Source organism: Mustelus asterias, chromosome 8 (genome assembly GCF_964213995.1).
Source record: "Mustelus asterias chromosome 8, sMusAst1.hap1.1, whole genome shotgun sequence".
NCBI lineage: Eukaryota > Metazoa > Chordata > Chondrichthyes > Carcharhiniformes > Triakidae > Mustelus > Mustelus asterias.
The window spans coordinates 128,613,435-128,626,716 of NC_135808.1; the positions used below are offsets into that span (position 1 = coordinate 128,613,435).

General features: G+C 47.5%; 1 protein-coding gene across 2 annotated transcripts in view; it reads right to left on the minus strand.

The window, feature by feature from the left end:
* LOC144497551 (vitellogenin-like) overlaps window positions 1-13,282 on the minus strand; it is a 107,526-nt gene that overhangs the window by 8,831 nt on the left and 85,413 nt on the right. For both annotated transcript variants that reach the window (XM_078218971.1, XM_078218970.1), the window contains 6 exons: window positions 10,144-10,273; window positions 7,092-7,269; window positions 6,910-7,004; window positions 4,374-4,468; window positions 2,895-3,054; window positions 1,001-1,162 (listed from right to left, as the gene is read on the minus strand). In XM_078218971.1, coding sequence (XP_078075097.1) covers window positions 1,001-1,162; window positions 2,895-3,054; window positions 4,374-4,468; window positions 6,910-7,004; window positions 7,092-7,269; window positions 10,144-10,273 — 820 coding nt within the window. The remainder of the gene's footprint in view (window positions 1-1,000; window positions 1,163-2,894; window positions 3,055-4,373; window positions 4,469-6,909; window positions 7,005-7,091; window positions 7,270-10,143; window positions 10,274-13,282) is intronic.

Consider the following 13,282-nt stretch of genomic DNA (forward strand, 5'->3'; position numbering starts at 1 on the left):
AAAGACCCAAGTACTAGACCATTGGACGTCACTGCTCATCTCTAGACTGACCATAGCTCTGTGCACTGTACTCAGTTCCACATTAATCCTTTAGTTACCAAACCCAACCCCTACTGGCTTCAACAATTCACTTTTCCATTGTGCATCAAGTTATAAAGATCAGTTTTTGTTGAGGGAGTTGTCAGTAATTAAAACATATGGAATCCTTTGCTATAAAAGGAAGGAAATTACATTGAGCACCAATTAGTCATTGCTAAGTCTCAGATAGAGTGTTGCATTCAAGCCTGGCTATCACACTATCATTTCAAATATTTTTGGGCTGGAACTTTCCGACTGCTCATGCCAGTGGGATCTTCCGTTCCCGCCGATGGTGCCCCCCGCCCCCGACCCCGTGGGTTTCCCGGCAGCATGGGGTGGAGTCGCTGGGAAATCCCACAGGCAGCGGCGGGGCTGGAACATCCCGCCATCGGCCAATGGCGCACCACCTCCTGTCGTGAGAAACCCGTTGTGGGGAGGCCAGCGAATCCCACCTTTGACCTTGTGATCTGGTTTGGAGTATTGTCGAACAGTTCTAGACATGTGCGCTGGAATTCTACCACCTCGACCACCATGGAATCGGAGCGGGCGAGGGGCAGACGACAGAAATGTCCATTGACCTTGGGCTGGAATTTCCGGTCTCGCTTGAGCGAGGCCATAAGATCCCATCTGTGCTATATAAATGAAAACTCTTTCCTGTGGTACAAAGTGAGGGTAGGTTAACAAAACGTATTAATAGCAACTTGCGAAAGGGAATAGGAAGTATACTTGAAGAGGCATAATTTGTAGGCCTTTGTGGATGAAACATGGGTTGTGGTCTAATTGGGTAGTTCTTTCAAAGTGATAGGACAGGTACAATGGGCCAAATGGCTTCTTTCTTAGCCACCTGTTTCTGTTCTACAATGACTATGATTTCAAACTCATTCATCGCGACAGAATAATGTAGACAAACTAGCAATCATACCAGCTGGAAGGCAGTGGAAGCCATAGACAACCGGGGCTGTTCTCACTGGTGAACATTCAGTCTGGCAGCGTAAAGCCAGGTCAATCGTGTAGCATTTAGATTCCTGACCGTGTATCTTAACGGGGCTCTCCAGTTTCACAGTTCTTTTCATTAGTTTACAAGCTGAAAAGATGGTTAAAACAAGAGTTAGATAATCACCTCAGCGATGCATGATTATTATAGTTGACAACAAGTTATTTCTGTCATCTGTGAGTCCTACATTTTCCACTTTGCTGATCTTGGCTAGCAAGATGCTAAATTGCCCCTTAGTGTCAGAGGGACTAATTTGGGTAGATGCATGGGATTGTGGGGATAGGGCCTGGGTGGGATTGTGGTTGGTGCAGACTCGATGGGCCGAATGGCCTCCTTCTGCATTGTAGGATTATATGATTCGTGTGAATCATAGGTGTTTCACTCCAGGTGTGATTCTATTGACACACCAGGAAGCTTTTATTAAAACAAACTTCATTTAACAATACAGTCTAACTATAACAAATGAATTAGCTTAACTTTTACCAATTGGAATATTCAAACAGGACAACATACAATTCTTAACCTATCTCTAATAGTTCCAATTTAAGCAATATTCCTCATAGTCTTAAACATCTGTTCGGAATCAGTTAGCAAACCCCCAGTCTTACATGCTGATACTGGTTAACAGTCCTAGAGATTTCTCAACACCTCCGGGGAGATACAGTCAGAGAGACCCCTGTCTTCTAAAACAGCAGCCTCCAGAGAGAGAGAGAAAGTGGGAGACACCTCTTGCTTCTTTCAGAACCAAGCAGAAACTGCCTACTTTGCCTGTAAACTTTGCTCCTCCCCTTCACATGACTCTGTCTCTTTCAAATAATCTAATCAAAGCCCTACCTTGAAACCCCAGGGGAAAAAACAAAAATAAACAAAAACGCACCAATTCAGATTAAAACAAATATCTCATTATCTAGTTCTCAGGAAACTGGAGCTGCCTGGTGCAGACAAATTGGCACCATGTAAACAAAGCTGAATTTTAAACATACCCCCTCACAAGAAACATAATCTAAATACATTTTTTATAGGCACAGTGTCACCACAGTGCTTGGGTGGCTGAATATCAACCTGTATGCCTGAAGTGGTTCAGCCAGTGAGTCAGTGTGCCCCACGGACTGGAAGGGATCCTGTTCCAAATTTATGTTTGCGCTGAATTCAACCTCAACCTCAACCTCACTCTCCCACCTCAGTTAAAAGTTGGCAATGACCACTCTTCCTAATCCCTGATTGTAATCCAGTGACTCCTGCAGTAATTGAGTGATGATTGTTCAAGGTCTGAGCTGAGCTTTGCTCCCTTATCCCTTTGGCTCCACCATCACTTTCAGCACTGACTACCAGGAATTATGCATCCCAATAGGCTGGACGGCACGGTGGGTGGCACGGTGGCACAGTAGTTATCACTGCTGCCTCACAGCGCCGGGGACCCGGGTTCGATTCCCGGCTTGGGTCACTATCCTCATAACCCTCATGCATTTACCTTATCTAGTCCCCCTGATACTACAGGGCGACTTAACGTGGCCAATCCACCTAACCCACACATCTTTGGGGTGTGGGAGGAAACCGGAGCACCCGGAGGAAACCCACGCTGACACAGGGAGAATGTGCAGACTCCACACAGACGCTCATCCATGCCCGGAATCGAACTCGGGTCCCTGGCGCTGTGAAGCAGCAGTGCTAACCACTGTGCCACCGTGCCACCCCATTCTTCCAAACGCCAATGAGTATCGTCCCAACCTGCTCAAGCCTTTCTCATGAAACAAACCCCTTCATTCCCGGAAGCCAGAATGCTGAGATTCTCACTCAAAGAGACAGGAATAGATTCCTTTACCATCTTTGCAGTTTTCCCCCGGCAGTAACCACGAGTGAGCAAATTTGAGAATGTCACTGGTGCTGCGTTTATTTGGTTGTTGATACTCATCCCTCCTCTGGGAATCGCTTCGCCCACACAATCCGCATGTGCTCTCAGCCATCCATGGCACCACGGCAACCTGGGTTAGGGATGAAGAGAGAAGAAGAGTTCAATGGAATGATGATAGAACTCCAATATAATTCAAGGCAGGTGTAGCTGTTATGAAAGGGGTGATTTTAAGTCTCTCCGCCCAGTCAGAGTTCAGGTCCCTCTGTCATATTTACTGCCCCATTTCTGCCCCGTGGCAGCTGATGTGCCTGATCTGACTCAGGCGGGAGTCTCTGCTGGAAGGTAAGGGGGATAAAATAGACAAAAAGAAAGACTTCAATTTATAAAGCGTCTGACACCACCTCAGGACAACCCTTTGCAGCCGATGAAATACTTCTGAAGTGTTGTTGCTGTCGCACTGGAGGAAATGCGGTAATGCAGGTGGCACGGTGGCACAGTGGTTAGCACTGCTGCCTCACACCTCCAGGGACCCGGGTTCGATTCCCGGCTTGGGTCACTGTCTGTGCGGAGTCTGCACGTTCTCCCCATGTCTGTGTGGGTTTCCTCCGGGTGCTCCGGTTTCCTCCCACAGTCCGAAAGACGTGCGGGTTAGGTGCATTGGCCATGCTAAGGGTGCCCCTTAGTGTCCCAGGATGCGTAGGTTGGAGGGATTAGTGGGGTAAATATGTGAGGTTACGGGGATAAGGCCTGGGTGGGATTGTTGTTGGTGCAGTCTCGATGGGCCGAGTGGCCTCCTTCTGCACTGTAGGGTTTCTATAAGTTCTATAATAATTTGTGCACAGCAAGATCTCACAGAAACTAATGGCTGGGATTTTCTGGCCCAGTCACGGTGGATGTTGCGAGCCAACCAAAAATCCATTGTCTTTGGTGGGACTGGAAAATCCAGACCCGGTGTGAAGGGGTGTAGATAGTAATGCTGTTTGAGGGATGAATATTGGTCAGGAGAGAAAGCCCTTGCTCTTCTTCCGAATCTTATATCTGAGAGGGCAGTTTATTGCCTTGTCCAAAAGGCTGCATCTCTGACAGTGCAGTATTCTCTCAGTACTGCGCTGATGTGTTAGTCTAGATGGTGCACTGTCTGGTATATAGCAATACCGCATTCCTTTGCCATTCCTTCAGAGTCGCTGGGTCAAAATTCTGAGATTCCCCCCCTAATGGCATTGTGGGACAACCCACAGCACATGGACTGCAGCGATTCAAGAAGGCAGCTCACCGCCACCTTCTCAAGGGCAACTAGGGATGGGCAATAAATGCTGGCCAGCCAGCGACGCCCAGGTCCCATGATTGCATTAAAAAAGTGTAGGATTCCTATGGATCTCAAATGTAAATTTTGAAATGCTAATTTTTTCTTCATCTGAAAGGAGGATAACAGCATGAAATGATCAGCACCTTGATCTCTTTGCCATCGAAGGAGAGCTTTTCGAGACCGAGTTCTGGTGCTTCTATCTTCAGCCCATTGTCATATCTCTCGATGGCCAAGGATCCTGCAACAGTGAAAATCACCATTAGACAGGATCAGTCACAAACCGGTCAGAGCTGGAAGAAGATGTGAGATTTGGAGAAGCTGCTTCGAGATAGAGACAAATCAGTAGGAGCATTGAATTTGTGAGAGTTTCATAGAAATTAAGTTTGATACTTTTCCATGCAAAGTGGGCACTGAATACGAACATACGAATTAGGAGTAGACCACTCAGCCCTTCTAACCTGCTCCGTCATTCAATAAGATCATGACTAATCTGCCCAATACCCCCCAGTTACTGGAATTCACAACAAGCACCTTGCAAAACTGAAAGCCAATTGTGAAGTTGTTCAAATTATACATTTAATTATTCAAACATTGGGTCAAATCTTTGTGGCTTAATGTAACATTAGCTTGAGGTATATTCTACCACTGAGCATCACCAGTGCAGAACCTTAAAAAATAGGACAGTGGTTGGCAAAATCAAGAAACTGAGGTCCTTGTAGGGATGGAGGTTTCTTTGCTTTTATGGGTGGCACGGTGGCACAGTGCTTAGCACTGCTGCCCCACAGCGCCAGGGACCTGGGTTCGATTCTTGGCTCGGGTTAGTGTCTGTGCAGAATCTACACGTTCTCCCCGTGTCTGCGTGGGATTCCTCCGGGTGCTCCGGTTTCCTCCCACAGTCTGAAAGACACACTGATTAGGTTCATTGGCCATGCTAAATTCTTCCTCAGTGTACCCGAACAGGCACCGGAGTGTGGTGACGAGGGGATTTTCACAGTAACTTTATTGCAGTGGTAATGTAAGCCTACTTGTGACTAATAAATAAACTTTACTCAATTGCAAAACTGAAAGCCAATTGTGAAGTTGTTCAAATTATACATTTAATTATTCAAACATTGGGTCATGTCTGTGGCTTCATGTAACATTAGCTTGAGCATCACCAGTGCAGAACATTAAAAAATAGGATAGTGGTTGGCAAATTCAAGAAACCGATCTCCTTGTAGGGATGATTCTTGCCTGGGGGAGTCAAAGGCAGGCTTGTTTTTACTCCCATTCTTCCTAAGGGCAATACAGTGGCACAATGGTTAGCACTGCGACCTCACAGCACCAGGGATCCAGGTTCAATTCCCAACTTGGGTCACTGTCTGTGTGGAGTTGGCACGTTCTCCCCATGTCTGTGTGGGTTTCCTCCGGGTGCTCCGGTTTCCTCCCACAGTCCAAAAGATGGGCTGGTTAGATGCATTTGCCGTGCTAAATTCTCCCTCAGTGTACCCGAACACTCACCGGAGTGTGGCGACTAGGGGATTTTCACAGTAACTTAATTGCAGTGTTAATGTAAGTCTAATTGTGACATTAATAAATAAACTTTAACTTAACTTTAAAACTGAAAAAAAGAATCCTTGGAATGCAAGTGCCCTGTTTTGGCAAATCTTCACAAAGGAATGTAGACAAGGGAACTTCCTTACCAGCGGGGATGAGGGAGTCATTGCCTAAACCTTTCTTTTTGGCTAAACAAATTAAACTAAAATAAATAAACTGAGGGACAAAAAAAGAAGGGCAGCCCTTGAAGGGGGGACTGCCCCAAACAAAAACAAAGCATAAATGAAACTTAAAACGTCAAACCAAAGTGTGATTAAAGGGGCCAACAATACACTCCAGTCCCTCGGTGCCCAACGAGCATGGAAGGCCTTGACAGCGCCCTCGGACACCGCATATTCCCTCTCCAGGGTCACCCAGCCGCGAATATGGCCGCAGTGGAGGGGCAGACAGTCAGGTCAGATAACCCCCCCCCCCCTTGTTCACCCGCCCCCCTTGTTCACCCGCTGCCTGGATCTGTTGATGGCAAATTTGGCCAGGCCCAGGAGCAGGTTCATGAAGGGGTTCTCCGCCTTCTCCACCCCTCACCCCTCTCCGCATGAGGTGTCATTACCTAAACCAACGGAGCCAATATAGAATCCCTCGACCCCACATACTTTGTTGTTTTCACTGGCGGGTGAAACTAGAACTAGGGGGTATAGCCTCAAAATAAGGGGAAGTAGATTTAGGACTGAGTTGAGGAGGAACGTCTTCACACAAAGGGTTGTGAATCTGTGGAATTCCCTGCCCAGTGAAGCAGTTGAGGCGACTTCATTGAATGTTTTTAAGGCAAGGATAGATACATTTTTGAACAGTAAAGGAATTAAGGGTTATGGTGAGCAGGCGGGTAAGTGGAGCTGAGTCCACAAAAAGATCAGCCATGATCTCATTGAATGGCGGAGCAGGCTCGAGGGGCCAGATGGCCTACTCCTGCTCCTAGTTCTTATGTTCTTATACTTAACCAAAATTTCACTTAAAAACCAACAGTAATCATTATAATTGTCTGTGGGAATGGTAATCACAATCTTACTCTTCAACAGGGACTCAATGAGATTTGTGTGAGACCAAGATTTTCAATGTTTATCTTAAAGAAGCAAAGTTACGTACTTGGGCCTGTAAATGGAAGGCTTGTGATTGACGTCCTGGTCCCGTTGATAAACAGTTGGATTTTTCCTGTTGTTGTCGATTGCATTTCTATTTCACTTTTCCAAAAGAGAAAGACAGCGCGTTATCAAAAGTGTGACCCTGTTGAATGTTTCTTCTGTGCTGACGATGTTAGTGTCCCTTACCTCGAAGGCAAATACAGCTGTACAAACAGTGATTCTGCGCTGCGTCTTATTAGTGTGATGAACTTCAGTTCAGGTGTACAGTCTTGGACCAATACGTGAGCACAGCCTTCAGGCATCTGGTACTCAAAACTGTCCTTGGTAAATGGGGTGAACTGGTTTTGTATAACTGTGCATTCAACTGTAAAACAAAATCATAATAATCAGCGCTTGGTAAATCTCCTGAATGAGTTATTGACCAAATAATGAACTGGTGAGACCTGAGCGATTAACAAACTTAGCATTTCAGAAAATGGAGAATAATAGAGCCTTGAGGCACTGATGGAGGCCATTCTGTCTGTCATTCCCGTGTTGGATTTTTGAAAGAATTATCCAATTATTCCCAATCATAGAATCATAGAATCATACAGTGCAGGAGAGGCCCTTTGGCCCATCGAGTCTGCACCGACACATTAGAAACACCTGAACTCCCACCTAATCCCACTTGCCAGCACTTGGCCCATAGCCCTGAATGTCATGACATGCCAAGTGCTCATCCAGATACCTTTTAAAGAATATGAGTCAACCCGCCTCCACCACCCTCCCAGGCAGCGCATTCCAGATCATCACCACCCTCTGGGTAAAATCATTTTTCCTCACATTCCCCTTAAACCTCCTGCCCCTCACTTTGAACCAATGTCCCCTTATGATTCACTCTTCAACGAAGGGGAATGGCTGCTCCCCATCCACTCTGTCCATATCTCTCATAATCTTGTACATCTCGATCAGGTCGCCCCTAGTCTTCTCTGCTCCAACGAAAACAACCCAAGCCTATCCAACCTCTCTTCATAACATTAAGTGCTCCATCCCAGGCAGCATCCTGGTGAATCTCCTCTGCACCCCCTCCAGTGCAATCACATCCTTCCTATAATATGGTGACCAGAACTGCACACAGTGCTCCAGCTGTGGCCTCACCAAAGTTCTATACAACTCCAACATGACTTCCCTGCTTTTGTAATCCATGCCTCAATTGACAAAGATTGATATCCCCTGGGAATATTACCTTTCAAAGTATATAGGCATTTTCTGTTCAACATTTATCACTGAATTTGCGCTGAATTTGCTTCCACACATTTTACACAGTTCACAGTAACTCGCTGCATTAAAAAATTCTTTCCTCACCCCCTCTTGTTTCCTTTGGTATCTCTTGCAAACTTGTCTCCTTTGGTAATCAAGCATCCTGGCCAGAATTCCCTGGCCATTCACCACCCTCCCCGCTCCGGCCACCACTGCCAGAGAGAACGGAGCATTTGGCACTCAGCCAAATCTCCATTAACAGCAGTGGAACAGGAGAATCCCGCTAGCGTGAATGGCTGGAGAATCCCGCCCCCTATTAGTGAAAACTGATTTCCTCATTTACTCTCCCAAAACCCTTTATAACTTTGAACTCCTCCATTAAATCTTAGAATCATAGCATCCTACAGTGCAGAAGGAGGCCATTTGGCCCTTCGAGTCTGCATCGACAACAATCCCACCCCAGGCCCTATCCCCATAACCCCATGTATTTATCCTATCCAGTCCCCCTGATATTTGGGGCAATTTAGCATGGCCAATCAACCTAACCCGCACTTCTTTGGAGTGTGGGAGGAAACCGGAGCACCCGGAGGAAACCCACGCAGACACGGGGAGAACGTGCAAACTCCACACTGACAGTGACCCAAGCCGGGAATCGAACTCGGGTTCCTGGCGCTGTGAGGCAGCAGTGCTAACCACTGTGCCACCGTGCCGCCCCTTAATCTTCCCTTAACCTCTGCTCTAAGGAAAACAACTCCAGCTTCCTGAAGCTCATCAGAGAACTGAAGTCTCTCATTCCCGATACCAACAAGAAAGAATCTCTCCACACCATTCAATGGCATTACCATTGCGGAATCACCCACGATCAATAGGGTGCGGGTTACCATTCACCAGAAACTGAACTGGACCAGCCATATAAATACTGTGGCTGCCAGAGCAGATCAAAGGCTAAGTAACCAATGGCGAGTAATTCACCTCCTGACTCCCCAAAGCCTGTCCACCATCTACAAGGCATAAGTGAGGCGTGCGATGGAATACTCCCCACTTGCCTGGATGGTGCAACTCCAACAACACTCAAGAAGCTTAACACCATCCAGGATAAGGCAGCCCATCCACAAACATTCACTCCCTCCACCACCAACACACAGTGGGAGCAGTGTGTACCATCTACAAGATACACTGCAGCAACTCACCAAGGTTCCTTAGGCAGCACCTTCCAAACCCATGGTCTCTAGAACCTAGAAGGACAAGGGTAGCAGATACTTGGGAACACCGCCACCTGGAGGTTCCCCTCCAAGTCACTCAGCATCCTGACCTGGAAATATATTGCTGTTCCTTTACTGTCACTGGGTCAAATTCCTGGAACTCCCTCCCTAACAGCACTGTGGATGTGCTTACACCTCAGAGTCTGCAACAGTTCCAGAAAGCAGCTTACCATCACCATCTGAAGGGCAATTAGGATGAGCAATAAATGCTGGCCAAGCCAGCGACGCCCGTAAACGAAAAAAATAATTCCAGTAAATCCTTTGATTTCATAGAATCCCTACAGTGCAGAAGGAGGCCATTCGGCCCATCGAGACTGCATTGACCACAATCCCATCAAGGCCCTATTCCTGCAACACCACATATTTACCCTGCTAATCCCCCTGACACTAGGGTCAATTGAGCATGGCCAATCAACCTAACCCGCACATCTTTGGACTGTGGGAGGAACCTGGAGCACCCGGAGGAAATCCACACAGACCCGGGGAGAGCGTACAGACTCCACACAGACAGTGACCCAAGCCGGGAATCGAACCCGGGTCCCTGGCGCTGTGAGGCAGCAGTGCTAACCACTGTGCCACTATGCCACCCCAAAGCACCCTCTCCAAGGCCTTGACGTCCTTTCTAAAGTGGTGCTCAGAGTTGGACACGGGAGAGAGCTCCGTGAGACATTTTATTTTGCACACTCAGAGATTTAATAATATCTGCTGAAAGAAGTAGAGACAACAAAATGCTGTACCTGTGGATTTTGCAGAAATCATGGCAGGTAAATCCGCAAAGATCAGCAAACCTCTTTGCTGCACCGAGGGAGAGTTCACATTAAAAGGTAATGGTGCTGGGATGCGAAGAGTCTGGTGACTAAATACATGCTGAATAGAAAAGAAACAGGATCATGAGAGGTTTAATCTAAAGCATTCAGCTCTCCTATGCAACGATGCATTGAAATCCACTCGACAGCAGCGATCGGTGGGGGAAGAGGGGGGAAACTGCTGCACAATCTACAGCAGTGATTGGTGGAAGGGGGGAACCGCTGCCACTCTGCACAGCAATTAAGGGGTGTTGGCAATCGGTCCAGGTGGATTGGCGATCGGTTTGGGTGGGGGGGTGATGTGGGTGATCAGCCTGGGCGGGGAGAGGGCACTCGCCCAGGGAGCCCCGCGGTGTTTTTGGCCACAGGGGCCAGCTATGCAGAGGCAGTGGGAGATTTCTATGCTTTCAGAGCATGGAAATCTGCACATGCGCAATGGAGCCCTCTGCTGCTTTCAGCTGGCTTTCGGGCAATTTAGACGCTGCCCACTCCCCCTGCTTCTGAGAAATAAGCTTGTCAAGATTTTTTTGACTAAGTCAAAGATTCGATTCTTAAGTCACCCAAAAAAATGGCGCAAATTTCCCCTGTTTTCACACCCTTTAGATTTGGAATTGTTTTGTTAAAATCGCCCCGAGGGCTGGGACTTTCCAGCCATTCACACTGGGGGATCTCCTGTGGGTTTTCCAGTAGCATGCGGTGGAATCAATGGGAAATCCTATTGACAGTGGCAGGATGAGAAGATTCTGCCACCAGTGAATGACATGCCACTTCCTGCCATGGGAAACATGTGGCAGGGAGGCCAAATAACCCCACCCTTTGTTTCCATATCTACTTCCAGCTCAACCTGGCTGCCATTTTGGCACTGCAGTTGGCTTCAGCAACACGGTTTCAAGGAGGGATCAAGATTGGCTCCTGGGCAATGGTGCCCATCCAATCAAGTGAGGGCAAGATGGTATTCTGTCAACCTCTTGTAGGCAAACTGCCTGCCAACTCATACATTGTGAGCAGCTGCTTGGCGGAGGCTTCTGGACGGTGCCCAGCAGTGACAGGTACCATACCTTAATGAGGAATGTGCACATCCAGGAAACTGAGGGGAGAAAAATTTGCATTGAAACAGTAAATAGGAGCAGGAGTTGGCCATTCGGCCCTTCGAGCCTACTTCACATTCAAGGTGATCATGGCTGATCCTCTATCTTAATGCCATATTCCCGCTCTCTCCCCAAACCCCTTTAGAGTCCAGAAATCTATCTATTTCTTTCTTAAACACATTCAGTCACTTAGCCTCCGTGGCCTGATGTGGTAGAGAATTTCACACATTCACCACCCACTGAGTGAAGAAATGTCTCCTCACACAATCCTAAACGGCCTACCCTGTATCTGAGACTGTGACCCCTTGATCTAGACCCCCCCCCAGCCAAGGGAATTCACATCCTTGCATCCAATCTGTCCAACCACTGCCAGAATTTTCAATGATATCCCCTCTCATTCTTCTAAACTCCAATCTCTCCTCAATCCTGTCTTCCCAGGAATGAGTCTGATGCCCTTTCGTTGCACTCCCTCTTTAGTCAGCATGGGCGAGGTTTTCTGGTCGTCCCGTTGGCGGGATCTTATGGTCTCGCTGATGGTGCAACCCCCCATCGTGAGTTTCCTGGCTGCGAGGGGCATGTTCAATGGAAACCCCATTGACAACGGTGGGACCAACGGATCCCGCGTCAGCCACTGATGAGCTGCTACGGAACACGCGGGAATGGGAAGGAAGACCCTGCCCCATATCTTTCCTCAGGTAAAAAGACCAAAACAAAGACCTTGGACTCAGCAAGGCCCTATACAGTTACACGAAAACATCCTTGCTCCTGCACTCCAATCCTCATGCAATGAAGGCTAAGTACTATTTGTCTTCCTAACTGCTTGCTGTGCCTGCATGTTTGCTTTGATCGAAACTAGAAGCAGGAGTAGGCCATTTGACCCTTTGAGTCTGCTCCACTATTCATTTTGATCATCAAGTTTAATATTCTGATCCCGCCTTCCCCCCATATCCCTTTATCCAAGAGCTATATCTAATTTCTTCTTGAAATCACAGTGTTTTGGCCTCAACTACATTCTGTGATAGTGAATTCCACAGAATTCACAAATTTTATACATTTCAATGATATCCTCTCTCATTCTTCTGAACTCCTGTGAATAAAGGTCCAGTCGACTCAATCTCTCCTCAATCCTGTCTTCCCAGGAATCAGTCTGAGGGAGCAGGTTTGAGTACACTGAGGGAGAATTTAGCATGGCCAATGCACCTAACCAGCACGTCTTTCAGACTGTGGGAGGAATCCGGAGCACCCGTAGGAAACCCATATAGACACGGGGAGAATGTGCAGACTCTGCACAGAGAGTGACCCAAGCTGGGGATCGAACCCGGATCCCTGGCGCTGTGAGGCAGCAGTGCTAACCAGTCTGCCACCATGCCACCCTTAGCTGGGGCCCAAGCACTGATCCCTGTGGGATCCCCACCGGTAAAGAAAGCATATGGCACGCTTGCCTTCATCAGACGGGGCATTGCGTATAAAGGTTGACAAATTATGTTACAGTTACCTAAAATGCTGGTTAGGCCACATTTGGCACACTATGTCCAATTAGAACAAAGAACAAAGAAAATTACAGCACAGGAACAGGCCCTTTGGCCCTCCAAGCCTGCACTGACCATGCTGCCCGACTTAACTAAAACCCCCTACCCTTCCAGGAACCATATCCCTCCATTCCCATCCTATTCATGTATTTGTCAAGATGCCCCTTAAAAGTCACTATCGTATCCACTTCCACTACCACCCCCGGCAACGAGTTCCAGGCACCCTCTACTCTCTCTCTGTAAAACATCTGCCTCGTACATCTCCTTTAAACCTTGTCCCTCTCACCTTAAACCTGTGCCCCCTAATAATTGACTCTTCCACCCTGGGAAAAAGCTTCTGACTATCCACTCTGTACATGCCTCTCATAATCTTGTAGACTTCTATCAGGTCGACCCTCAGTCCCCGTCTTTCCAGGAAGAACAATCCCAGTTTATTCAATTTCTCCTATAGCT